Source organism: Dermacentor albipictus, chromosome 2 (genome assembly GCF_038994185.2).
Source record: "Dermacentor albipictus isolate Rhodes 1998 colony chromosome 2, USDA_Dalb.pri_finalv2, whole genome shotgun sequence".
NCBI lineage: Eukaryota > Metazoa > Arthropoda > Arachnida > Ixodida > Ixodidae > Dermacentor > Dermacentor albipictus.
In genome coordinates, this window is record NC_091822.1 from 210,032,451 (window position 1) to 210,058,826 (window position 26,376).

At 49.1% G+C, this 26,376-nt stretch overlaps 2 protein-coding genes across 2 annotated transcripts in view; both read left to right on the plus strand.

Annotated features, from left to right (window-relative positions):
* The window catches only part of LOC135896741 (acidic phospholipase A2 PA4-like), a 307,060-nt gene that overhangs the window by 6,140 nt on the left and 274,544 nt on the right, over window positions 1–26,376 (plus strand). The window contains exons 2-4 of the mRNA XM_070534673.1: window positions 2,848–2,962; window positions 3,541–3,852; window positions 12,855–12,998. Of these exons, the coding sequence (XP_070390774.1) occupies window positions 2,848–2,962; window positions 3,541–3,852; window positions 12,855–12,998 (571 nt within the window). The remainder of the gene's footprint in view (window positions 1–2,847; window positions 2,963–3,540; window positions 3,853–12,854; window positions 12,999–26,376) is intronic.
* On the plus strand, window positions 16,133–16,654 carry LOC135896759 (protein GVQW3-like). The gene has a single exon (XM_065425257.1). The coding sequence runs from the start codon at window positions 16,133–16,135 to the stop codon at window positions 16,652–16,654; it is 522 nt and encodes a 173-aa protein (XP_065281329.1).

Here is a 26,376-nt window from a genome sequence, read left to right on the forward strand (position 1 = left end):
AAAAGAATGAGCTCACATGCAGGTAGTGCGAAAGTAGAACAGGCTAGCGCACTTGACCGAAGCAGCTGCGGTGTCAGCCGGCTCCGAGATCCCGTGGGACCATGGCAGGCTGGCTTAAAAAAACAGTGGCTACGGCGGCTACCTCTTCGCTCCGCCTCCCACAAGTTGATGACACGGATGACCGAGCCCAGCCTTCCCACAACTTGGTGACCAGGACGACCGAGTCCTGCCATGCCAGTATCAGCGCACCGACTTTACCAAGGCGAGTAGTGACGTGGCCTCGTACGGTTCGGCAGACGTCCTGCGTTTGTAGGGTGCCCCGGAATTCTACATTGACATGCCGGGCATCTGGTTCATCTAGCTAAACAGCCATTTCCTTTTCAACGAGGTTTGAGGCTCCGGCTGCGTTCCAGGGTCTGGCTCTCAGCCCCTGCTCCAACTTCTACAAGGACTTGCGGGCAGCCGTCCTTGCTCACTAAGTCACCTCGAGCGTTCACTCTCCTCCAACCGGTGTTCCATCACAACCGCTCTCGCCATCTATCGTGTCATTCTGCGTCTTGTCGTCCCACATCACCTGCGTCCACCCGTGCCGGTCGTCAGCATGCGCCCACCCTAGCGTCAAACCTCTACTTGGTCGGTAAGCCTCCTGCCCAGCTCAAAGGCAGCTGCTCAACGACTCTTTCCAAGGAATTCACTGGGCCAAACGCAAGTGCTTTCGGCTGCTCTACAGCTCGTCGCTCTCCTTCCTTGGACGTTCGCACAAGCTGCTGCCCGCTTTCCACTCGGGGCACCTCACTCATCACCAATTCGGAGGCTCAGCCACCGGCTCCACAAGGCGCAAATTTCACTCTCGTTGGCATGGCAACGCCACAAGCACAACCTTCGTGATGCATTCTGTGACCACTGCAACCCCGATCTTATCGGCATTCGAGATTCTACTGCAAGCAGCAGCAGGCAAGCCTTCCGATGTTGTGCTCACACCTTTCGCGGATGCATGGCCTACCAAAGTTTTGCAGGAGCAACTCTGCCATCTCGTTTCTTCAGCTACAGAATCACTTGTACGTCAACAACATGCGTGACCAACATTTGTGCTATCTCCACGCAACTCCCAAGCTGCCAGACGGTCTACTTTTGGAGCTCCGACTTCTACAGGCCCGGACATCTACGAATGCTTGTGGCAGGTTGCGATTTTGCACTCTGGTATCATTGTGGCTGTGCCTCACTCATAACCTATGCTGCCGGTGCTGCCTGGTATATATCTCTCAGATTGCGTGAACCCGACACTACCAATGACGACACCATCTGCACACTTTGCATGGGCTTTACCATTGGACTTTGTTTCAATTGCACCTTGCACTATGAGGTGGGCCCCTTAGCCGCGCGACTATCGCCTGCAACGCTGGCAAAGGAGATGGGCTCACGCACAGGCAGAGCAAGAATATAACGTGCTAGCGCGCACTACCAAACGCAGGCTCATAACCTTCAGTCGCAAACGCAATAATTCAAACTTTACATATGTGTTAGATAGTATACTTGTATCCCAAGTTCTATCATATAAGTACCTGGGCGTGCATTTAACACACGATCTTCCCTGGGCCTTGCACATCACCACCATTTGCGGCAAGGCTTCCAGAACTTTGGGTTACTTACGTCGTAATTTACGAAACTGCCCGACCAATGTCCGTAAACTTACCTACCTAACACGTCCGTCCTCAGCTCGAGTTTGCACCATCAATCTGGTCTTCTCATCAAAAATACCTAATTTCCATGATCGAAGTGATACAAAACCATGCTGTTCGTTTCATCTCTCAGAAATACAGGTGCCATCTCAGCATAACTCAAATAAAAACTGATAATACTCTCGAATCCTTAGACATCCGTCGTTCTGTTGCAATCGTTTGTTTGCTACACAAGTGTATAAACTGCGCTTATCTTTCACCTCTACCCCTCAAATCCCGCATGCGCATGTCCAATCGATTAAACAACCATCACTCTTTCAAACGCATCTACGGCAACACGCAAGCATTCAACTCATCGACACTGCCAAGAGCCATAACATTATGGAATGATCTTCCCAACGAAATCGTTTTAGTAACCGATCACGCGTCGTTCCGCAATCAAGTGTATCAGCTTTATAATCTTAAATACTGTACTATGTTTCGTTGTGATTACGTGGGGATGTATTGTCACCATTTTGTTATTTTTTTTACCGTACCAGTTATTGCCGTGCGCTTATTGCCTGCGCATTGACCATGCTGTCTCCACCCCATGTGTATTTTACATTCTTGCGCTATTGCGCCTTTGCAAACGATAACCTTTTGGAACTATAGTATACTTGTTTCATGTTAACCTTCTTTTTATTTGTACTATGTACCCTAATTGTATTGTTTGATACTGCGTTGCTTCTGTTAAACTTGTGTTTGATTCAATCGCCCCCCTTACTCATTGTTCCTGACGGAACCTGTAAGGAAACCTCAATGAAGAAAAAGAAGTGAGCGCGCCACAGCAGCGCTCTCGAAAGGGGTAAAAGGAATGTTTCTTCTCGGTGCACTATATGGTGACGGTGATAAAGCGACAAGACAGCGATTTAAACGTTAGTTGCTGTTACGAGCAAGCATCTGCAGGACGCTATAGACGAGGCAACCTAAAGTTTGCCCGCGCGGCACCAGCGCCGAATGCTCCCCTAGCGGACCGACGGAAGTTTCGAGGGTCGTCGCTGCGCTGGCGCGCGCCCGTGTTCTGTACGGCGGGAGCGCTCGTGCGCGTGGTTTTTGCGATGCCGAGTGCGACCTCATCAGCCAGGAAAGGTGGCACGCAATACTGATGTGTTGTCGATTGCCACAGCAGCCTCGAAAACACGAAAGGTCCTACGCCGCCCGTGAAGTTCTACAGATTTCCTGGGAAAGTGGTACGAGAAGGACAGACGACAAGCATGGATAACTGCAGTGCGCGGCCGAGTGAAGTAAGTCTCATACTTTCGCATTCGCGTGTAATATCTTGAAAGCGGAATAGTCATATGCCTGTTTTTAGTGCACGGCCGTTTGTTTAGTCGTGTCGCGTTGATGAATTGTGGTGGCATCCGCCGTTTGTTAGCGGTAAATGCATGCGTGTTGCGCCGCTAAGCTCTACGACGCGTGCTCGATTCCCAGCCACGGCGGCCGCATTTCGAAAGGGGCAAAATGCAAGAACACCCTTGTCACCGTGTGCTTTGATTTTTGTGCACGTTAAAAAACCCACAGATGTTAAAATTATTCCCGAGACTCCCCATTACAGCGGGCCTCATAATGATTTCGTGGTTTTGGCATGGTTTTGGCACTTAGAACCCCTGAATTTATTTGATTGCACTGTGCCTTCCTTCGCGATCGGCATGGATGAGCTCAAGATTATCATTTCCCTTTTCCAAACGCTGCAACTTAAATTACTAGTTGTGCAGGTAACGAAAGGGGCCGCGCGCTACTTTTGTGTGGTAGCAGACCGTATTTAGTGCTCGGTGGCTGTGCCACGATACAGTCTACTAAACTGCTGCTGTTTAACATGCAGGTGCTCATCATCGCACTGATCGGCGCAGCTCTGCCCGCTACCATCTCGGCTGTCCCACAAGCGACTTCAATCTGCCTGGAACCGTGCCTTGGCCGTACCCCTGCTGTCTATCGCCGAGTCGCGCTAGCGCCCCCTACGCTTCTACTAGCGCCGCCTGTGACGAGCGTTATGAGCCCTACCACCAGGGAGCTGCCTGCGTCAGCAACATCTGGCAGATCGCCTATAAAGGACCAACGCCTTCACGCGCCAACCTGTGGGCTCGGTGGCTGTGCCACGATACAGTCTACTAAACTGCTGCTGTTTAACATGCAGGTTAGTCAGTGTTATAGTCTCTACGCTAAGAAATCAAGCAACTATGTTTTGGTACTGCTGCCGAGCCCCCAGTGTCTGTTTGCCATCGCAATGAATTGTATTCATGTCTCGCGCTCTTTGCTGCTACTGTCGGGCGACATAGAAACTAACCCCGGCCCTGACTCTAACGCTATACTAACTGAACTAAAGAAGCTATCCGCTGGGCAATCGCAGTTAATTAACGAGATTCAAGGTTTAAAAAGCGGACTGGTCGAGACTAACAATTCGATTTCTGAACTAAACAGAAGAATGCATGCCGTCGACTGTCAACACATCGAGGACGTGCAGCGACAGGTTGACACATTTAAGACTTCTGCGGCCGTTCTCCGATATAGAAGCGCGCATCGATGACGCAGAAAACCGAGCCCGCCGCAAGAACCTTGTCTTCTTCGGTATTCCCGACCCAAGTGCGTCTACATCCGCCGCTCAGGCAGAGGAAGAAATCATTCGGCTTTGCGCCGACCAATTAAACATAACCGTGCATCCTGAGGCGATTGAACGTGCGCATCGTCTCGGCCGCCATTCTGATAACCGAAACCGTCCTATAATCGTAAAATTCCTTTTTTATAAAACAAAAGAAAAAATTCTGTCTAACGGCCGCAAGTTGAAAGGGACTAACTATAGCATTCGCGAAGACTACTCTCGTACTGTGCAGAATGCCCGGAAACATCTTTTGGCTTTTGCAAGGACCAAGTCAGCTGCATTTTCATTACGCTACAAAACTCTGTTCATAGGATCTGCTAAGTACATGTACGACGAAACTACAACATGTGTAAAAGAAATCCAATAGCAATCGCTGCATCACCGTCATCCAACACACCGTTCAATAACGACAACCCGCCCTAACAGTACTATTTCAGCAATATATTCTAACATACGTAGCTTCCTTTCCAAACGTGACGTTGTATCTAATCTGGTCTTATCATCTGGATGTAACTTGTTGATACTTACCGAAACCTGGCTAACCACTGACGTATCCGACGCGGAGGTCATGGATGACCTACCCGGTTTCCATGTCTTCCGTAACGATCGCCAGCACTCTAGAGGCGGCGGGGTGCTCATCGCCGTTAGTAATACGATGCCCTGCTCCGTTGTTCACAACCCAAGTGACCTTGAAATATTATGGCTACTCTTTCGTGCAACCCCGCAAACTATTTTACTTGGCGTTTGCTACCGCCCCCCGCGAGCAGACACTAGCTTCACTGACAAGCTCAACCGCGTCCTAGATGTACTAATGAAAAAACACACTAACGCTCAGATTTTGCTCTTCGGAGACTTTAATTTCCTTAATATCAATTGGGATAACTATCCACCTTCGTCACATAGTACAACCGAAAATGATTTCCTCGAAGTCTGCTTTAATTTCAACCTGACCCAGCTAGTGTTAGAACCAACACGCGTGGTGAATGACTCGGCCAACATTTTAGATCTTATATTAACTAACAATCCGTCTAGCCTATCTTCGATATCCTATCTCCCGGCAATTAGCGGCCATAAAGTAATCCACACTGTCTTTAACTTAAGCTTTCCAAAACGAGAATCGTGGAATAAAATAATACGCCTATACGATAAAGGCAACTACGAAGCCATTAACAACGAACTAATGTCCTTCTACCCCACATTCAGTGATGAATTCCACAACCGCACACTTCAAGCAAATTGGTTGATCTTCCAACAAAAAATCACCGACCTTGCTAATAACCACATTCCAGTTGTTTCAGTACCGACTAACAGCAATAAACCTTGGTTCACAAAAAATTATCAACTCTAGAAAACAGGAAGAAACGATTTTTTCGGTCGGCAAAGCAAACCAATTGTGCTGTGGCCTGGGACAAATATTACGAGGCAGAGAAAGTTTATCTCTCGGCTATACGCCGCGAAAAACACTCCTTTTTCCATGACACGTTGCCTCGTGTACTAAACACTAACCCCCAGAAATTCTGGCAACTACTAAACCCCAAGCCACCAAATACTATCACTATCGCCGACCATAACGATATAGTAATCCCCGAAGAAGAGTGTGCCGATGCATTTAACCGCGCGTTTTCATCAGTATTCACCACTGAACCTGATGCTCTGTTACCTATACCACCGTCAGCTGTGCAATCTGTTATGTCACCCATCGAATTCACTGAACATGGCATAACGGCAATAATTGAAAAGCTAAAACTCTCATCGTCGTCGGGGGCGGATGGTATCAACTCTAAACTGTTAAAAAATACTAAACTCATCTGCGCATCGTACTTTAGATTAATCTTCTCACAGTCTTTATCCTCTTGTAGCATCCCCGTCACCTGGAAGGAAGGGCAGGTCGTTCCAATCTACAAATCAGGTAATAAAAACTCGCCTCTTAACTACAGACCGATTTCCCTAACCAGCGTACCCTGCAAGATAATGGAGCACGTCATTTTCACCCAAATTATGCACTTCCTTGACACTAACAACTACTTTCACCCATCCCAACATGGTTTTCGTAAAGGTCTCTCGTGCGAAACGCAACTTGCTATGTTCGTCCATGACTTACACGTTAATCTTGATGCTAACACCCAAATCGATGCCATTTTTCTGGATTATGCTAAAGCATTTGATAAGTTACCTCACCAACGCCTAATACTCAAGCTCTCCCAGCTGAACCTGCACCCTGACGTCTTAAATTGGGTTATTGAATTTCTCACTAACCGATCACAGTCAGTGCATGTCAAGAATCGCACCTCCGCACCCCTCCCTGTAACTTCTGGCGTCCCACAAGGTACCCCCAACTTTTTCTTATTTATATTAACGACCTCCCCCTTAATGTTTCCTCTCAAATCCGTATGTTCGCTGACGATTGCGTCATGTAGCGCACAATTACTAATGACTCTGACCACAACATTTTACAAAATGATCTTAACAAAGTGCAAGGCTGGTGCAACGACTGGTTAATGACCCTTAACGCCAATAAATGTAAAGTAATGTGCTTCACTCGCCGCCATCAGCCCTTATACTCACCGTATAATATTACTAATACTACCTTAGAAAAAGTGGACACATTTAAATACCTCGGCGTCACCTTTTCATACGACTTAGACTGGTCTGCTCATGTAACGCGCATTACTGCACCCGCTAACCAAACACTAGGATTCCTAAAACGCCATCTGCGTCATGCACCGCAACACGTCAAACTGCTAGCATTCAAGACGCTCGTACGTCCGAAAATTGAATACGCATCTCCCATCTGGTCACCACATCAAACTTACCTTATCAATGCACTTGAACGAATTCAGAATCGTGCAGCAAGATTCATTCATTCTTCGTATTCTTATAACACTAGCGTATCACTACTTAAAGCACAGTCGGCCTTAAACACGCTATCATCCCGGCGTCGCATTGATTCGTTAATCCTCTTTCACAAGTTCTATTACAGTTCGCTCCATCATGCACCATATGTGCTGGCCCCACCCCCTCGCCACTCCCTGCGTACAGGGCATTCCTTGCAAGTAACCCGACCACGCAGCCGAACTACAACCTTCTCTGCATCCTTGTTTTGCCGATCATCAAGCGACTGGAACGGCCTGCCCCGTCACATAACCGAAATCACCTGTTCAACGACGTTTGCTGATAAGCTTAATACTAATATTCTTCATTGAACTCATGTGGCCACCAATTAAAATGCACATTTGTAAACCCCACCCCTTATGTAATACCCCCACTGAGGGGTCTTTAAGGAAATAAAAGTGAAGTGAAGTGAAGCCGCGCGCGGTCGTCGCGTGCGTCGGGAAGCGGCAAATCGGAAAGCAGCCGCACGAGACGTGCGCGTTGTTTGTTGTTTGCCCATGCTTTCTAAGTATCTAAGTGTGCAAGTATCATAACTTGTAGTGGTACCACTCTTGTAGAATAATATATGCACACAATCACAGGAACGTTACCTTTGCAAACATATTATTGGGAGTAATTTAATCCCCACAACAAATAGGCACACATACTGTTTCAGTTATATGCGATGCAGATGGAAGCGGCGCCAAACAGACAAATGGCAATCACAACAGTCTTCTCAGCAGTCAGCACCACCGGGACATGTGCTTTCGTACTGCAGCGACGCAGCTCTTGAGCAGCAGCAAGACACGTGTGAAACAGACTCCAGAACATGCCTTTGTGAAGTGATGGAACCGTCAAGAAGCAGCCCAATGGATATGCAGTGATCGAGTAGTATGACAACAGAAGTTCCTGCTGCCAGTGTACCCGCCGTGGTTGCTCAGTGGCTATGGTGTTGGGCTGCTGAGCACGAGGTCGCGGGATCGAATCCCGGCCACGGCGGCCGCATTTCGATGGGGGCGAAATGCGAAAACACCTGTGTGCTTAGATTTAAGTGCACGTTAAAGAACCCCAGGTGGTCAGAATTTCCGGAGTCCTCCACTACGGCGTGCCTCATAATCAGAAAGTGGTTTTGGCACGTAAAACCCCAAATATTATATATTATTGCTGCCAGTGTGACTTATGTTGTAATCGAAATAAAAGTGGCTAAATTTCTGAACATGGTGCGTACCTATACACTCTAAGAACAGTTTACACCCTTTGGCTTGCCCCTTCTGCCACACAAAAATAATCGTCATCTGCCTTGATGCGTTTCCTTTCTTTATCGCTGCAAGCCCGGAACTTTCCAGTAACGAACGGCACGCGCGTTATCAGCATAGAACAGTTTACACCCTTTGGAGTGCCCCTTCTGATAACGCGCGTGCCGTTCGTCACTGGAAAGTTCCGGGCTTGCAGCGATAAAGAAAGGAAATGCATCAAGGCAGATGACGATTATTTTTGTGTGGCAGAAGGGGCAAGCCAAAGGGTGTAAACTGTTCTTAGAGTGTAACTCGACGTCGTCTACGATCTTGTCGGACACCTGTGACACGCACTTGGCTTTCACTCTCACATCACCGTCCACAATTTGTTCAACGCCGTACACGTTCGGAAGCAGACGCTCCCCTATCGTGAGGTTGCCGCCACGAAAAAAAGCTGTCGGCGTCGGCAACCCTCTTGAAACCGCACGGCAATCTTTGCATCGCTGTTGCGCAAGCAGGCGATCTGCCGCCGTCGAAAACGGAGCGCCGTGAGAACGAGCAGCGAAGAAAAGCGCGGACGGCACAACGTAAACGAAGCGGAGACTACGCCACGACGCGACCGCGCTGCTTGCGTTTCCACATTGGGGCGCTGTCAGGAGATAAAGCTTTACCAGGAGAGGCGCAGTAGCGCCGCCTGGCCATGGTTTTCGGTTGCTCCGCCTACCGCACCACGCACTTCCGCCTGGCGTTCGTTTTGCTCGGGCTGGACGGTTCTGGCTACACGCGGTCTGCCAGAACCAGCCAGGATGATTTTGGTCTGGCTTGCAGACGACTTAAAGGGACCCTGAAACGCTTTTGACGATTTTCTACAAACGTACTGAGTCGTTAGAGTAGGTCCTTCTGATCATTAATTGACACATCTAAGTGCTCTGCGTAAAGCGTGTAATTTATTATAATGCTTTGAAAATGCATATCGCTGCCGATCGCAGCGCACTGCTCGGCGGAATTTTAAGCCGCCCCTACCCATATGACCGAAATCACCCATATGACGTCAGTGGGGCGAGCTATCCGATTGGCTGACCAGGGCCCGTGATCGATAATTTCTCCAACTTTATGGTAAACAAATTATCTTCGTAATAGTTGGAATGTTAGTTAATTTGTTTTATAAAAAGAAAGTAGCATAAAGAGAATGCACAAGAACAATTTTTCAGTACACTTAAGCACTTCCGGCACACAGCAAGTGTCATCTGCTTGTGTTACAACGTACTCCATTTTGACGAAAGCTCCGCGGTCAGACTTGGTCTCAGTCTTTTCGCGAGCACTATGATTCGACTTTGTTGCCTTGTGGACTGTAAACGTAGCGACTGGCAATATGTCAAGCTGCGATATCGTGTCCCTCTGCAGGGCAGCGTACGAGCGAACTGGCTGCTGCGCATCGGACTGCCGCTATCCGATCGGTGCCAGGATTTGCACGTTTGTGGCCGTCACTTTACACCGGAAGATTACTAACGCACTAGCGTCTCGCGAGTCCCGTATTAGGGCAAACGTAAGCACAAGGTGACAGGGTCTGGCCGCTTGACTGTGCCGTAACGGGATGAGCCGAGATGAGCAGAAGGGCAAATGCCAATGGTCTGCACGGTGCAGCCACCTGGTGGAATAGAGCTCAACCATACACAGTAGCAGCAACGAAGCGTATTCTTTGCTGCTGGTGCGTATTTTTCGCAGGAGTGTAATCATCAACACGCTGTTTTTATAAATGTTTAAAATGTTTTACACTTGGTTAGATCAGTATTAGCGCTTTGTTTGGCTGGTTAAGCGCTGCGCCAACAAGTGTCTGGACCGTGCAGACCGATCAGGCCGCTCACGTACGTCTACGCCAAAGTTCCTTCATCAGCTTGAGTTTATGCCTCCAGTCATTTGCCGAAATGACCAGCTTGCCTGTGGTTAACGGAATACCAGACACGTTCGGCGCTACGACAGAATGCTCGCAACGCACGCTGCTTCGATAGCTCTCGCTTGGCGTCGACAGCCAAGCGGCTAGCGGAGAAGTTTCGCGCAGGTGGGGGCGGGCTCCAAAACAACCGGAAGTGGACGATGTGACGTCGCATCGTGACGCAGGACCAGTGAAGGCGGAGCTTAGCCCCGCTCGCTCGGCGAACGAGTTGAGGAGGAAAAGTGTGGCTGGGGAAGAGGGTAACTTCTAATTGCTTGTAGCTCCATTAATACGTAACGCTTCACTGAAATTGGGGTGCGAATGTTCTACTTAAGCTGTACCCTACGCGTCTACAAAATTTGTCCGAACCGTTTCAGGGGCCCTTTAAAGAGGCGAGGGGCGCTCGCCACCATCTTTGCGGGGACTTCACGGATTGCAACGCGGGCGCTTGATGACTTAAATTTACCTCGCACAGCCAACTGTTTACGGTCATCTTCGGATTGCCTTACTTCTAGCGTTATCTGTTTAAGTGCTAACACTCCGTTCCGCATTGCAAAGCGGTGCGATACGAGGAGTGGTGTGTCACGAAACGGGCCTCTTTGCTTTCTTTCTGGGAATTTTGTGTGCTTGGTGAACCGTTTGAAGCTTGTGCGTGTGTGTCCCCTGAAGGCTTCTTCGCGGCGGTGATCAGCGCTCCGCGCTCTCATGCGTGCATGTTATCTGCATCGTGTTCCACGCAAGTTGCAGACGCTCATCCACACATTTCGGTACATTTTGGGTTCGTCTTTCTCTGGTGGAGTTCCTTTTCGCATATCTCGCGTATGTATGCGGAGATATCTCTCTTTTCTACAGTTAGCGAAGGCTTTGCAGCTGGCCCGTGTTCGCTCCGTCTCTCAGTCGTATGCTTGGGTGTCAGCTTGAAACCGATAGGTGTTCGAACTGCAGGCCGTTGATCTAAGACTGCACTGGTTGAGTAATAGGCATACGTACATTAGACACACGCACATTGGCTTATTGCTCTCACGGTTGCGACCAACGTTGTTTTTCGTGTGAAACGTTTCGTTGGTCACAGGCGGCGTGTATTTTCATGCGCCAGCTGCGTCCCCAGCTCCTTAGCGTCAAAATGAGAAGCACCATCAGCCACAACAAACTTTCCGAAATCGAAGCCCAAGCAGGTCGGCACGAAATTTTATGCGTATGAGATGCACCCGATATCCTCCTTTTTCGTGTCCTGTGAAGTGATGACACAACGCCAACTCGTCAATGTTGCCGGTGGGTGACGTGATCGCTACGAGCAGGGATCCTTGAGCTATCGCTTTTGAGTATACAACCACTTACGCGCGATTTCGCGTCTTGTCATCGGACGCGTCGGAGGTTGGGCTGTCCAAGGCGAGGTTGGCCCAGTGCGCGTCCTGCGCCGAGTCGCACGAAAGTGATTGTACTCGTGAATGCAGCTATATATTTTCAAGCTGGCAACGCCTAAATGGGCCGACAACGCCAAGCGCGCGCCGGCCTCGCCGGGCGCTGCCATGCTAGTAGCATGTTTACATTTGGCCAGCTGTGGCTGCGTTCGATTTTGCAAACTTCGGGCAGGTTCGGGTTGTCGTGGGATCTCAGTCCACGTGAATTCCTATCAGGACCGGAACTAGCTGGCTGCCACATCTGGCTGCGAGCGGGCTGCCAGAACTACGAAAATCGAAGAGGCCCATTGTCAGCCGTGCGCCTGGAAGCGACGCGTGGCATTCACGATCACACCGCAGGCGCGTAGTCTTGCAGGTCGCGGATGAAGTACTTTGAAGCGCCTAGTGAGGGCGCTGCTCTTGCGCGCGCGATTAGATTGGCGGAAGAAAAATAGGGAAACGACGGAGGCATGCAAAAACTAAGTTGCCGATAGGGGCTGAGAAAGTTTGGTTATGGGAATTCTTCGTGCTATTTTTTTCTCTTTCTTTTTTAACGTAGGGTAGGACATAAGGCAATATAATAACAACAGCTTGGTGGCGCAACCGACCACCCCTTTCCAGAGGGGACGCTCAAAGCATCCGTCCGTCCGTCCGCGAGGCGTGCACGCGCACTCGGTGCGCCCAGTATTAGATAATGAGGGAATCAATAATAGAGGAAAATTCACAAGTTTGCCCAACGAGGTCGCAACAAAAATAGTCTTGGTCCGATTTAGCCTTGACATACGGTATGATCAAGGTCTATCTTAGGTGAACCGCACATTTTGTGCTAAACGTGACTTTTTTTATCTGTAGACTGGATTCACCATCAAGTGTACACCTGTGTAACGGCACTTCTGAGATGACGTACTGCAAAGTGTGCAAGTGCAACCATGGGGGGGGGGGGGGGGCGGAGGCCACACATGCGATACGTTAAAGTGCACATGACAAGGCAGACGCACATATATAATACAAATAAAACTGCAAATAAATATGGCTATATTTGGCTACAATTATTTTTGCTCTTTTTTGAGTTCCGCTACATTTGGGCTACAATTTCTCTAGCTTTGTGCTACGCGACTTTGTCCAACCTGGCAACACTGCTTCCGGATTCCATCTGTCAAGCAAGACGAGGCCTGGGGGAAGGTATGGCTTCAAGGGACCAGCCGGGCTGATTTAAACCCAACGCAATGGTCACGGCTCTGTGAGGTAAGCGAGCGATTCTTCGCTCATAATTAATCTCACAAGCTGACACTTGCTGTATGCGGCTTCGTTAGTTTTTCGCTCTCCTAAGTAGCGCATGTTCGCGCTGCGTCTATTTGCAACTTTCGTACCCGACTTCATTCAAGTCGTATTCAAACGCACGTGCTTTTTGTCGACTCAGTCATAAATTCCATGGTGTTGTCATGGTTTGGCCTGAATGTACGGGAAAGCAGCTTTTGAGTCTATCGCCGTGCGTTGCGAAGCGGTGACGGTACGTAGGCAAAAAGGGCCTCTTACCTGCGGAAAGACGAACTCATTCGGGAGACATTGCTCCTTCGTTTTTGAGTTGTATGTGACTGTAAATGTAGAAACAGTGTCGAAGTGGTGCGCATGACGTAAGTACATCTTCGCGAAATGACACATCGCGTGTTGCGGGTGCATTCAATCTGTTATCCGTAAACGAAAACTCCCTCGGAAACACTGCTGGTACCGCTATCAACATTGCAAGGCCCTCGATTCTAGAGTAAACTAATTTCTGTGTGGCTTTGTCAGTGGCCAGGGCAAATTTACAGGTTAACTCAACGTTTCTATTTTGCGTTCATTTTGATAAGCTATTGGATATAATACGGAGCGCAGAATTTCTCGCGCCCGCGCGCAACACATGCAAGCGACGATATGATTCGCAATAGCAGCCTTGCACACATCTGTGAGATGACTGCTGTCGCGCTTCTCAATTGCACGAAAAGAGACAAAAATAATGTGTAAAGTTTGTAAGGTACCCTTCAAGCGAGCGATGCCACATGTGCCTCGTTATAGACGGACCGCTTCCGCCGATTGATCGGTAGCTTGCTAGTGAGTGAAAACTCTAAGAAAACTACATATATACTGCTGGTCGATAATGCGCTCTCGCAGCCTAGTCACAATGTTCTAGGCCCGCTGTGTACTGAAGGTGCTGAAGCGCGAAGGCGACGACGGTAAATCAAGCAACGCCGAGGTCTCGCATGGCGTGGCTCAATTTCTCACGGCTAATAGTAGAGCCAACGAAGCCTAACGTCATTCAGGCGTCCTCTGTTGATGTTTCGGCGGCCACTCATACTGTAACGTAGTAAAATTCCGATAAAAATACGACTTCAAAAGCGCGCGCGTTACGTAGTGACAGCGTATGATTCGGAAAGCGTCTTCTAGTTCAGCACGGCATAGAGAAAGCCACGATCCACAGAAGAGGGAGTGAACGCTGGTGCAGGAGGAGGAGATGGCGCTACTTTTCGTCTGCAGGTTGCGCCGCCAAGGAACCGCGAACAATATGGTGGGGGACTGCGGCGCATCATGCATACCTATACGAGATCCGCTCCAACTCGCTAGGCGGTGCTCACCATGTGCGACGCAGCGGCTGGTGGGACGGGGAGGTGAGGGCGGTACTGGACGCGCGTCGTGTGGCCAACCGTCAGCCCCGCGCCGAAGTGACAACAGCACTCCCCACCGTCGAGTAACCACATCTATGGGACCAACCGTTGCTTGACCTGCAAGTACACCATGCAGCGGGGGATACAGTGCAAAGTCGCGACACACGACCACGCGCAGCTGAGGCCCATCACAACTGCTGGGCGCCAAGGAAGCAGAAAGTTCTGGGCGTACGTGTCAACACGAGAGGGAACAACAGGTGGAAACAACAACATCCCAGAACATCTCACCCGGCACATGGTGCAGCTGTACGACCCTGCGCTGCTCACTGCAACGCTATATCCACCAGCGGTAACGCCGTTCTATACGACTGCGAATGTCCCGACTCGCGCTGGACCATGCGCTTGCTCGGATAGACCGCCCTGGTACTGGACGCGATACCGGCAGGCTTGGTGGAAAACCTGGGCAACGTAGCACGCGATACTGTGGCTCACATTTCCACTGAAATTCTAACGGGGGAGCCAGTCCCGGTTGGACTGACAGTGCGGTCGCGTGCGTCTTGTCCCCAAGAAATGTGGGGACGCGGGCCTCATACAAAACTGCAGGCATATCATGGTGCCCAACGTGCTATACCGGCCATTCACTCTTAAGGTGAATAACTGGCCGAGGGCCTGGTCACAGTGCTCGGGTGCCCTGACAGAACTACAGAAGTGTTGAAGATCAAATCGTCGCCTGGAAGACAATTTCTTCACCTTGAGCTATACCATTGAGCTGGCCCGGAAGGAATTGCGAGGTCTGGTCGCATGCTTTCTCGGCATAGCAAAGGCCTATGACAGCGTCTCTCATGAGCCGAACCTGAGCCGTATGTCCATCCTGAATGTGGCACCCCCGCTGGTAGACATTACGTGAAGGCTGTGCAAAAAAAAAAAAGAAAACAACACAGCTGTTGCCTGCCTGGGCAGCGCCCAATCGCTGCCAGTGCCGGTGCGCCGGGGCCTGGAGCAAGGCTGCCCGCTCTACCGCTGCAACAACACAAGTTATATGTTTCGGGGTGATCGACTCGAGGCTGGGCTTCCCATTCCAGTTTCTCAGCGAGAGACTGCCCCATACCTGGGTGCTGCCTACTGGCCTTCACCGAAGCTCTGGTGCTTCTGACAGAAACCAGCGTTGACCTCCAGTGACTCGTCAGTCTGAGCGCCACCCCTCTCGCCCACCGATCGGCCTCTCCTTCAACACAAAGAACTACGCTGTTCTACGATTCTCTGGCAGACCGCAAGTGAACCCGGTACTCTCACCGGACATTGACACCCTCCCAGGGGCCACTGAGTATCGCTGCCTTGGTGTTGCCCTTTCTTCATCACCAGATCTCCTTGGGGCACACGAAGAACACTTGCGACAACTAGTAAAGAAATGAACGGGGCTAGATGGTGGACGTTCATGACTGTATTGCGCTTAGTGTACTGCAACAAGCATGCCGGAGAGCCAGTGCCATGCTGCAACGGCAGTCGCTGTGGGGGTGCAGCTGACATACGAGGTCTATTAGAAAAGTATCCGACCTTATTTTTTTTGGCGAACGCCTCATGGATATGAAACAAGCGTGCTTGCACCAGCCGACCTTGAACCTTTGTGCGCATGCGCAAATTTTTTCTCGCCTGCCGATAGCGTCAGTCGCTGGGACGGAGCGTTTGAGCGAGGAATACAGTGCGCAGTGCTCTCGCCGGTTTTTTATTGCAAGGAAAATGGCGGAGCGACTGGAGCAGCGCTACTGCACCAAATTTTACCAGAAACTGCGCGACAGCCAAGTTGAAACAATTCGCAAGATTCAGACGGCTTTCGGTGACGATGCTATGAGCAACACACATATTAAGGACTGGTACAACCGATTTAAAGACGGCCGCAGATCGGTGAAGAGCGAGCCATGCTCCTTGCGGCCATCAACATGCCGAAATGACCGGCTCATTGCCGAAGTGAACGCTGTGGTAATGCGGGACCGTCGTGTGACTATCCGAGAAATTGCGGAAGAGCTGGGCATCATCACTTTTTCTGCACATTCCGTTATGACCGAACATTTGGCCATGAAGAGAGTTGCGGCGAAATTCATGCCGAAGCTGCTCACGGTGGAGCAAAAGCAACCTCGTGTTGAAGTCTCACAGGACATGCTAGATTCCACAAACAGCGACCCAGACTTCATCAACACCATAATCACTGGTGACGGGTCTTGGGTGTACGGGTACGACCCGGAAACCAAATCCCAGTCGTAACAGTGGAAGCATTCCACGTCACCAAGGCAAAAGAAGGCCCGCCAAGTTCGCAGCAACGTCAAAGTGATGCTGACTGCTTTCTTTAACTCCCGTGGTGTGGTACACCACACCACAGGGCCAAACAATCACCAAAGAGTACTACAGCGATGTACTCCGTCGCCTACGTAATGCTGTGCGGCGCAAGAGACCGGCGTTGTAGTCAACAGGAAATTGGCGCATCCATCACGACAATGCTCCTGCGCGTTCCTTGCACTTGATTCAGACTTTTTTGGTGAACAACCAGACTACTGTAGTTCAACAGGCTCCTTACTCTCCTGATATGGCCCCCTGCGACTTCTGGCTGTTTCCAAATATCAAGAGGCCATTGAAAGGAGCGCGATTTCAGACAAGAGAGGACATTATGGCTGTAACGACAGCTGAGCTAAACTCCATTCCGAAAGAGGCTTTCTCGGAATGCTTTCAACAATGGATGCACCGCTGGGAGAAGTGTCTGGAGTCCCAAGGAGACTACTTTGAGGGTGATTAGGTTTCCAACGCTCCAGTTATGCCAGTTCTTTTTTTTTTCGGCCACGGGTGGGATACTTTTCTAACTGACCACGTATACTCGTTCGCGAACCAGGGAAGGCCATCCACGTCCCAGCGAACCTATGCCAAAGCGGGCATTTCAGCCGCAGCGCGGGCAGCGGGACGCGTCGTGGCTTTCGGGTGCCACGGATGCGTGGCCGTTGAGGCGACTTGGGGTGGTTGTCATTGCAAGAAGCGAGCAGCGAAGTGGCCTTTGAGGTTCGCCGAATGGAATACCAGAGATTGAGGCGCCGTGTTTTCCATCACATAGGCTTCAGGGGCACCCAGACTGTGTGGTCCTCTCGAGTGCGCACGCTCAGCCGCAAGTTCGGCTTCCTTGCCCAGCCGTTACAGGCGTCAGGCGCTCAACGCGTACGCGAGAGGCCGAAACAGAGCAATGGCGCTCTGCTATGCTCGGCAAACCTTGGAGCTCTACCGCTCACGCAGGTGCACCCCAGCTACGGAGAACTTCCACGACAGCGACACAGAGTGCACTACTCTTTTGAGCGCGCGCGGAAGCAGTCCGAACTCCCCTGTACTCCCCTGTAAATGATATTTTCTAGGTAAATCTCTTTCAAAAGCTGTAGACAATCGTCACATAAGCCTTCCCCTTCCAGAATACCCCACAAAATGTGGGGTATTCGCAATCCACCGCAACCATCCATCCACCGCAATTCGCAACCCACCGCCCCGTCCCCTTCGGAACGGGGCGGTGGGTTGCGCCACCAAGCTCTTGCTATCATACTGCTTAATATCCTACCTAGGTTAAACAATAAAAAAGAGAAAAAAAAACACTATGAACTACCCCACCCAAATTTTCTGATCCCCTATTTCGAACTGTGCTTTTGTACGTCTCCGTTTTTTGTCGTTTCCCTACTTTTCTTTCACCAATACTCTAATCGCCTCTTACTAATGCCTATTGAGGACATGTTTGCTTTACCACTGCTCCCTCTGAACCCAAGTGCTTCAAGGAGGCCAGTGGCGCCTAAATCGACCACTGGGTAGACGTCTTCACATTCTATTAAATCATGCTCCATAGTCTCCCTAGCTTTACCGCAGCAAGCTCATGCTTCTTCTTCCGTCTTATATCTGACTTCCACATAAAAGGAAACTTACACTTCTGAACTTTAATGCGCGCAGCTTGGTTAACAAATATGTTTGCTTCAACTGGCTTGTAAATGTCACAAACCATCAATAATATGTGTTACTGAGACTTGGCTAAATGACTCCATTTCTGAGAATGAATTTAGCCACCTGGTTACTCAGTGCTGAGAAATGACAGGACTGTTGGTCGCGGTGGTGGCGTAGCGGTTTTTATTTCTAAAGATATTAAATACGTTTTGCTGCCGAAGCTTCATGATAGCGAATCGGTTTGGTGCAAGATTGACCTTGGCGGCTTTACTACTGTGATTGGCGCTGTATACCGACCGCCAAATGATGTCAATTCTATCCACGCTGTCACAGATTATATTGCAGTGAACAGGCTACAAAAAAGCCAGTTAATATTGTGTGGTGATTTTAATGGCCCCTACATTGACTGGCGTTCTCTTTCTTCTACTGGACGTGATCGACCCATCTGCAACGCTCTAATCAATCTTGCTGTGTCGTATGATTTAACACACGTCGTTAGCTCGTGCACCCGAGAATCCACTATTTTGGATTTGGTCTTCCTCAGTGATGGGCTCCTGTATAGCGAATGTGACGTTGTGGAGGGCATTTCCGATCACAGGGCGGTAATTGTCCACCGAGATATTGCTCTAGCGCCCAATAAACCAACATATAGTACTGTCCATGATTTTTGTCGAGCTGACGACAATTCTATCGTCGCCTCGCTTGCATCACACTTTGATGAGTTTATGTTTTCGAGTGATATCTTAGGTGTTGACTTGTTAATTTAGATGTTTCACAAAATTGTCAAAGAGTGCATAGCTAATTTCGTACCAAAAAAAATGTGTACAGCGAAACCCGAAACACCCTTGGTACACTAGAGAGATTATACAGTTGATTCGCCGGATAAAGCGCTCCCGCCGTGGCTCTCGCACTCAGAATGTCCGAGAAAACTCAGTGCTAACATCACTTAGACAAACTCTTAAGATTAAAATGCAGCACGCTAGAGACTACTACTATAACAACACTCTGACGACATTCCTAAAAGACAACCCATCCAAATTCTGGAAAACGGTTGTTCCTCCTGTGTCCAACTTAACTTCTATGGTCATTAACGGACAGTCGTGTTCAAATGCTGTCATGATCCCTGAAGCGTTCAATACATATTTTAAATGTGTTTTTGTTGAAGATAATGGCATTGTCCCTAAGTTTCACTGTGGTAGTGCTTCAGCATGTTTTCCAAAACTTCAGATAACGATTAGCGGAGTTCACGGCCTCTTGTTAAATATTGATACTAGTAAAAATGCAGGACCAGATAACATTCCAAACACGTTTTTAAAAAGATACTCAGAATACTGTGCGCGGTATCTAACTATCATCTTTCAAAAATCTGTCGAATCGCAAACTGTTCCCAGTGTCTGGAAAGTTGCTCAAGTTGTACCGATACACAAATCTGGCATGAGGCAAACAATTTCCAATTATAGACCAATCTCGTTATTATCTACTTGTAAAATACTAGAACACATAATTCATAAGCATATTGTACAGTACCTCAATGATAACAACATACTTTCACATCATCAGCATGGTTTCAGATTGGGTTTTTCCACGGTTACGCAACTAATTGAATTCACTCACGACGTTGCTACTACACTTAACAATCGTGGCCAGATTGACGCCATATTTGTTGACTACTCCAAAGCGTTCGACAAGGTATGTGTGTGTGAAGTGATTTTAGGAAAGGAAAAGGGAGAGATGAGTGCAGCGCCGTACCTGTCTCTCACAGGAGGACACCTCAACAGCACTGCACGGGGAAGGGGGAATGGGAAGAAAAGGATGAAGGAGAGAAAGACGGGACGAACGTGGCAAGCGGGAAAAAATGTGAGTGCGGGGCTCAGAGCCGCGCTCTCAAGTGCGTCGCATCGCAGTAGTCTAGCAGTGCCGAAAGAGCGTGCTTCACGATGGACGAGTGGGCTGCAGGGAATAGCAGCGCGGTCGCCGTATCGTAAGTCAGTCCCAGCCGCCGATAGACTGTACACAAGTCCGTGCGCTCCACATCGAAGGCAGGGCAGCGAAGTAGCAAGTGGTCGAGCGTCTCCAAATCGGCGCAGTTGCTGCACGCGGGGTCGCCAAGTCCCTGCAGCCTGTGCGTTCTAGCAGCCGTCCTGTAGCAGCCGACGCGCAGGCGAAGCAGGAAAGAGCGGTCCGCCCGGGAGAAGCCCACGCGGGGGAAGTGACGCACCCGCGGCGACGCGCTGGTCCGGGTGCTGCGCACGGAGCGTTCGCAGAATGGTTGCTTTGGCCACGTCGAAGCCGCTGACCGAGGTAGCGAGGGGGAAGCGCAGGGAGTGAGCCTGCTTCGCGAGAGCGTCCGCGGCTTCGCAGGCCGATGTGCGCTGGAACCCATTGCAACGCCAGATCGCAGCCCTGGCTGACGAGATGGCGGAGCTTTGAGCCGACGCGCTGCACCAACGGAGGTCCAAGGTAATCCTCCGCCAGCATACACAGTGCCGCGCGCGAGTCCGAAAGGATCGCGGCAGAAACAACACTGCGCTGTTGAAGCAGGAGATCAGCTGCTAGGTCGATCGCAGCAAGCTCGGCCACCGTCGACGACCACACAACACGAAGGCGGCACTGCCGTGTAGCGCAAATATTCGGCGCCGTGCACGCTGCAGTACCAGAACCATCACTCGCCACGGAGCCGTCGGTGTAAACGAGCATCCGGCCCCCTAGGCTCTCGTGTAGCAGTGCGGCCGTTTCCTGCTGCATAGCACAAACAGCTGTTCGACGCTTGGACTTGACGCCTGGCACCGTGGTGTTTACATCGAGTAGCGCGGAGGCGTGCGGCGATACCGGCAGAGGTAGGAGTTGCGGCGTCGAGGTACGTCATGCTAAGTTACTTGTGAAGCTTGACTCTTTATTCAGAGGCATACACGGCAATCACTTGCTTGGCTGGATAAGAGACTACTTGCATCTGCGGTCCCAGTTTGTCTCATTTAATCAGGCGCACTCATCCTCAGTCGGTATTTCTTCCGGCGTCCCACAGGGCTCCGTATTGGGACAACTTTTATTCATTATTTAACTTAATGATGTCGAGAGTGTTGCTACTAACTCTGCTGTTAAGCTCCGTTTGTATGCAGACGACTGTGTCTTGTACTCTAACATCGCCAGCGCCAATGCCCAGGAGATGCTGAATAACACGTTCAATGCCTTCTGCAACTGGAGTAAGACCTGGCAAATGGAAATCAACTTCGATAAAACGGTATCAATGACCATTTTGAACAAAAAGGAACCCCTGAAATTTGCCTACAGTAATGATGAGAAGACTTTGACTTCTGTCACCGAGTTTAAATATCTTGGTGTAATTTTTTCTCCCAACTTAAAATGGCACAAACACGTCGACTTCATTTGCTCCAGGGCTCTAAAACGACTTGGATATTTAAAGAGAACACTAAAATCAGCAACCAAGGAATGCAAACTAGCAACTTACAGATCCCTCGTGAGGCCCACTCTAGAATATGCATCTGTTGTCTGGTCACCCCACTGCGTATCTGATGTATCAAAGCTTCAGGCTGTGCAGAAGAAAGCTATTAGATTTATTTATAATCGATACGATCGCAATTTTTCCCCTTCTCTGCATGCTGGCCTGCTATCGCTTGAGTCGTTGGCACATAGGCGCACGTGTGAAAGGATTATAATGTTGCACAAAATTGTACATGCATGCTTCTGTCATTGTCGACGTGCCTGTGACGTTTGTTGGCTCCTCGGCACGTGTAACTCGAAGAGCCAATCCCTTGAATATTGTTCCCTTTAGAGCTCACTTAGATAGCTTCAAATTTTCTTTCTTGCCATTTACCATTGAATTGTGGAACACGCTACATACTAATCTCCGAGAATTGTCACTTGAGCGTTTTGTGGATGAAGTTCGTTTACATGTGACATGTTGATTGTATGTTATCTTGATGTACTTACCCACTCCTGCTATGTCTCAACTTTGAGACAGCAGTATTTGTAAATAAATATACGTGCGTGTTCTAAGGAATCCCGATCACGCTTCAAAAAGTAATGAGCTTGCCTTTGAGTTATCATGAATTGTTTTTTTCCTGATTTCGTTTTTTCCTCTTAAGTAGTTACTCATGGCAGGTTTCTTTTCCATTGGCGCCATTCATGAGATTATTTCAGCCTCTCTGACTTTCCGCTTGACGTTCTTTGTTGCTGTGTTGCCCATCCTACAGGCCGCATACTTGCTGGTAAGCTTCCTAGTTCTTTTCCTCCACTGTGAATCAATGCTTTTTCTGTACAGATACCTGAAAACTCTCCCAGCCCATTTACTTTCTTCCATATTCCTGAGCCGTTCTTCATACTCAATTTTACTGCGAGCTTCCCTCACTTCAAAACTAGTCCAGCCCATATCACCCTGCACAGCTTCATTTGTAGTCTTCCCGTGAGCGCCCAATGCGAGGCGACCCACTGACCTTTGGTTCCCGTCGAGTCCTGATTGTACCCCTGATTTAAAGCAAACAACCGCATTTCCAAAAGTAAGTCCTGGAACCATTACACCTTTCCACATACCTCGGAGGACCTGATACCTATTGTATCCCCATAGCGCTCTGTGCTTCATTATGGCTGCATTTATCTTCCACTTCACTGTTATTGTTTTTTCCTGTGTTTCCATATATCTATTGCCTTCGTTTATCCATATACCAAGATATTTATATTCTGTTACCCGAGGTATTTCCTGGCCCTGTATCTCCACTGGCTGTTCACTGTTTTCATTGAATACCATAGCACCTGATTTTCTAACACTAAATTTCAAACCTAAATTGTTGCCTTCCTGCCCACAGATATGAGCCAGACGTTGCAAATCACTTTGCTTGTTAGCTAGCAGCACAATGTCGTCCGCATAAAATAAACCTGGGAGCTGCTGCTCTATTACCGTACCCGCCTGTTTGTATGAGAGATTAAACCCGATATTACTTCCTTCTAGCGTTCTCTCCATCGTCACCATGTACATCATAAAGAGCAGTGGGGATAAAGGGCACCGCTGCCTCAGTCCCTTGTGGATGTGAACTTTCTCCTCGCTCCTCATTTCTTCCCATTCAGCGCAAACGGTATTTTCTCGGTCCATCTCTCTCAAAAGCTGGAGACAATCATCACCTACGCCTTAGGGCTCATTCACACCGGCGACTGACAGTGGTCGCGCGACCAAGTTGGTCGCAAAGCGACCAGTCGCAAATGGTCGCAAACGGTCGCCTTTCTTGAAAAGCGACCATTTTGGGCCAGTCGCTCTCTGCGCGATTTTTCAGTCGCGCGACCGTGGTCGCAAAACTGATAAACCAATCAGCGGCGCACCGGAAGTGATGTTTCGTGTGTCTACATCCGGCCTCCTCCAGCGTCGCGTTCAAATTCCGCGTAGATTCCGAGAGTTCTCGCTGAGAACGATAATCTCCGGGATTGCGACTTGCGGGTCGCGCTCAGCCGGGCTTGCCGGTGTGAACGTCAGTCGCCTTCGGTCGCTTTTTGATTGCGAGTCGCAAATGGTCGCGCGACCTCCTCAAGTCGCCGGTGTGAATGAGCCCTTCCAGAATATTCCACAAAATGTTGCGGTCTACCTTGTCATAGGCTCCTGCAATGTCTGAAATGGCCACATATAATGGTCTGCTTTCTACTCTTGATATTTGAATACCCTGTGTAAGAACAAAAAAGTTGTCATCCAAACGCCTACCTATTCTGAAGCCATTCTGAAGTTCTCCCAAAATGTCATTATTCTCTGCCCATGCCTGCAGCTTTAATTTGATTAAAACATCTTTCTGGGCGAGTTGGTGCATATTTGACATAAAAATTGTAACAGCGTAAACACATGCAATCACAAAGTACCAAGGACGAGACACAAGCGCTGACTGTCAAATAAATTTTATTGACGGAATACGGATACCTTATATAAGGGGGAAGGCACAAGTGAAGGGGGGAGGGATTGATACAATCGGGGTAAATGGCATTGCGCATCGATGAACGAACGGCAGACAACGGAATCAGGCGCAGGAAAACAAGAAAACTAGAAAAAACTGGAAAAATAAAAAAGAAAAAAGCGATGGATACTAAGATACAACAATCAGTAAACGGTCGCTTCCAAAAACTGAAGCTCTGCAGCAAAAAAATGGCCAGGCTTAGCTTGGTTAAGCCAAGAATGCGTTGCATATTGCGCGGCCGCGCAATATGCGGCCGCGCGCGACCGCGCCAGTTGGGGCCCAGCTTTTCCTCCGTGACGTCATGCGCCGGCGCAGCGCCCCTAGCGGGAGGAGCGGGAGTCAGGTGGTGGCTGCGGCCGCGCGCGACCGCGCGAGTTGGGGCCCAGCTTTTCCTCCGGCTGTCGTGACGTCACGTCACGTGGTTGCGCTCAAGGTGGCTGCCCGGCCGCGCCCAAGGGCTGAACTGAGTGATTGCAATATGCAACGCATAAAAGCGATACAGAGGGGGTGCTTACGCACTTGCTGCCATATTTTTGTATGTGAAACGCTTCCAAACTGACCCGCGCCGTCGCGTCTGCACTCTTACCGAGAATCTTCGTCTTTTCCAATCGAGCCTCGCAACCTGTGCATGCATTACGACCAATAAAAACAGCGCTAAACGACGTTGTCTGTGTCCCTTCACTCGTCCCGTCGTTTAGCGCTGTTTTTATTGCTCGTAATCATGAACCAACCAGCCCAAATGCGTACTCTTTTGCTGTGCATGCAATTACGAGCGCAACCAAATGTGCGTACTTGTCCTTGTCCGTACTTGTGCGTACTTGTCCTTGTCCTTGTCCTGTACTTGTCGTACAACATAGTCAAACATGTCAAGTTCCAAATGTTCACGAAATTTGGCAGGATCTTTTATTGCGACAATATTATTTGGAAGGTTGTTCCATAGTGCGGTGGCGCGCGGTAATGGAGAGTTATTGAATGACTGTGTGCGGCCAAAAATGCGCCTGAATCTGAGATGATTATGAAGTCGAGTAGATGTGCGAGATGGAGTTTCAAACGACAAGCGGCTGAACCGTGAGTTACAGTAGTATTTATGAAAGAGGCATATAAGATCAACAGAGCGGCGGGAATCCAAGTCTGACAGGGGAACATCACGTTTAATTTGGGTAATGTTAGATTGACGACTGTAGTTAGAAGTTATAAAGCGGACAGCACTATTCTGGATGGATTCCCATTTATCTATTAGGTATTGTTGATGAGGAGACCAGATCGATGAAGCATATTCAAGTTGAGGGCGTACAAAAGTTTGGTAAGCCTGTTGACGGATGGTAGATGGCGAGAAGTGCAGATTGCGACGTAAAAACCCTAAAGTTCTGTTAGCTTTAGCGCATATCTTCTCGATGTGAAAGCTCCAGGCTAGATTAGTACAAAAATAACCGCCAGGATATTTGTAAGTAGAGTCACGGGGAACTTCCGACGAGCCGACTTTGTAAGGAAACTTAGGATATGACCTCCTACGAGTGAAGGAAAGAACGCGGCACTTAGGTGTGTTAAGTGTCATTTGCCAACGGTCGCACCACTGATTAACTAGGTGAATGTCATTTTGCAAAGTTAGATGATCGTCATGACAGTTAATCGTTCTTTAAATTACGCAATCATCCGCAAAAGCTGGTATGCAGGAGGAAACGTTGCTCGGCAAATCATTGATAAAAATTAGGCAAAGAAGAGGGCCATAACACGCTACCCTGAGGTAAACCTGACGTTACAACAGACGTGGAGGAGCTAAAGTTATTCACAAATACGAACTGTTGCTGATTAGATAAGAAATTGCGAAGCCAAGAGAATGGTATTGAGTCAATCCTAAGAGCAGTTAATTTAGCTATTAGACGACCGTGAGCAACTCTGTCAAAGGCTTTTGCATAGTCGAGAAAGATGAAATTAATAATTTTGCTATTGTTCATGCCATAATGGAAGTCTGACGTAAATTCCCATAGTTGGGTGTCACAGGCAACGCTTTACAGAAACCATGTTGATTTTGAAAAAAAAGTTATTAGATTCAAAATGGTTGGATAAATGGAAGGTAAAAGA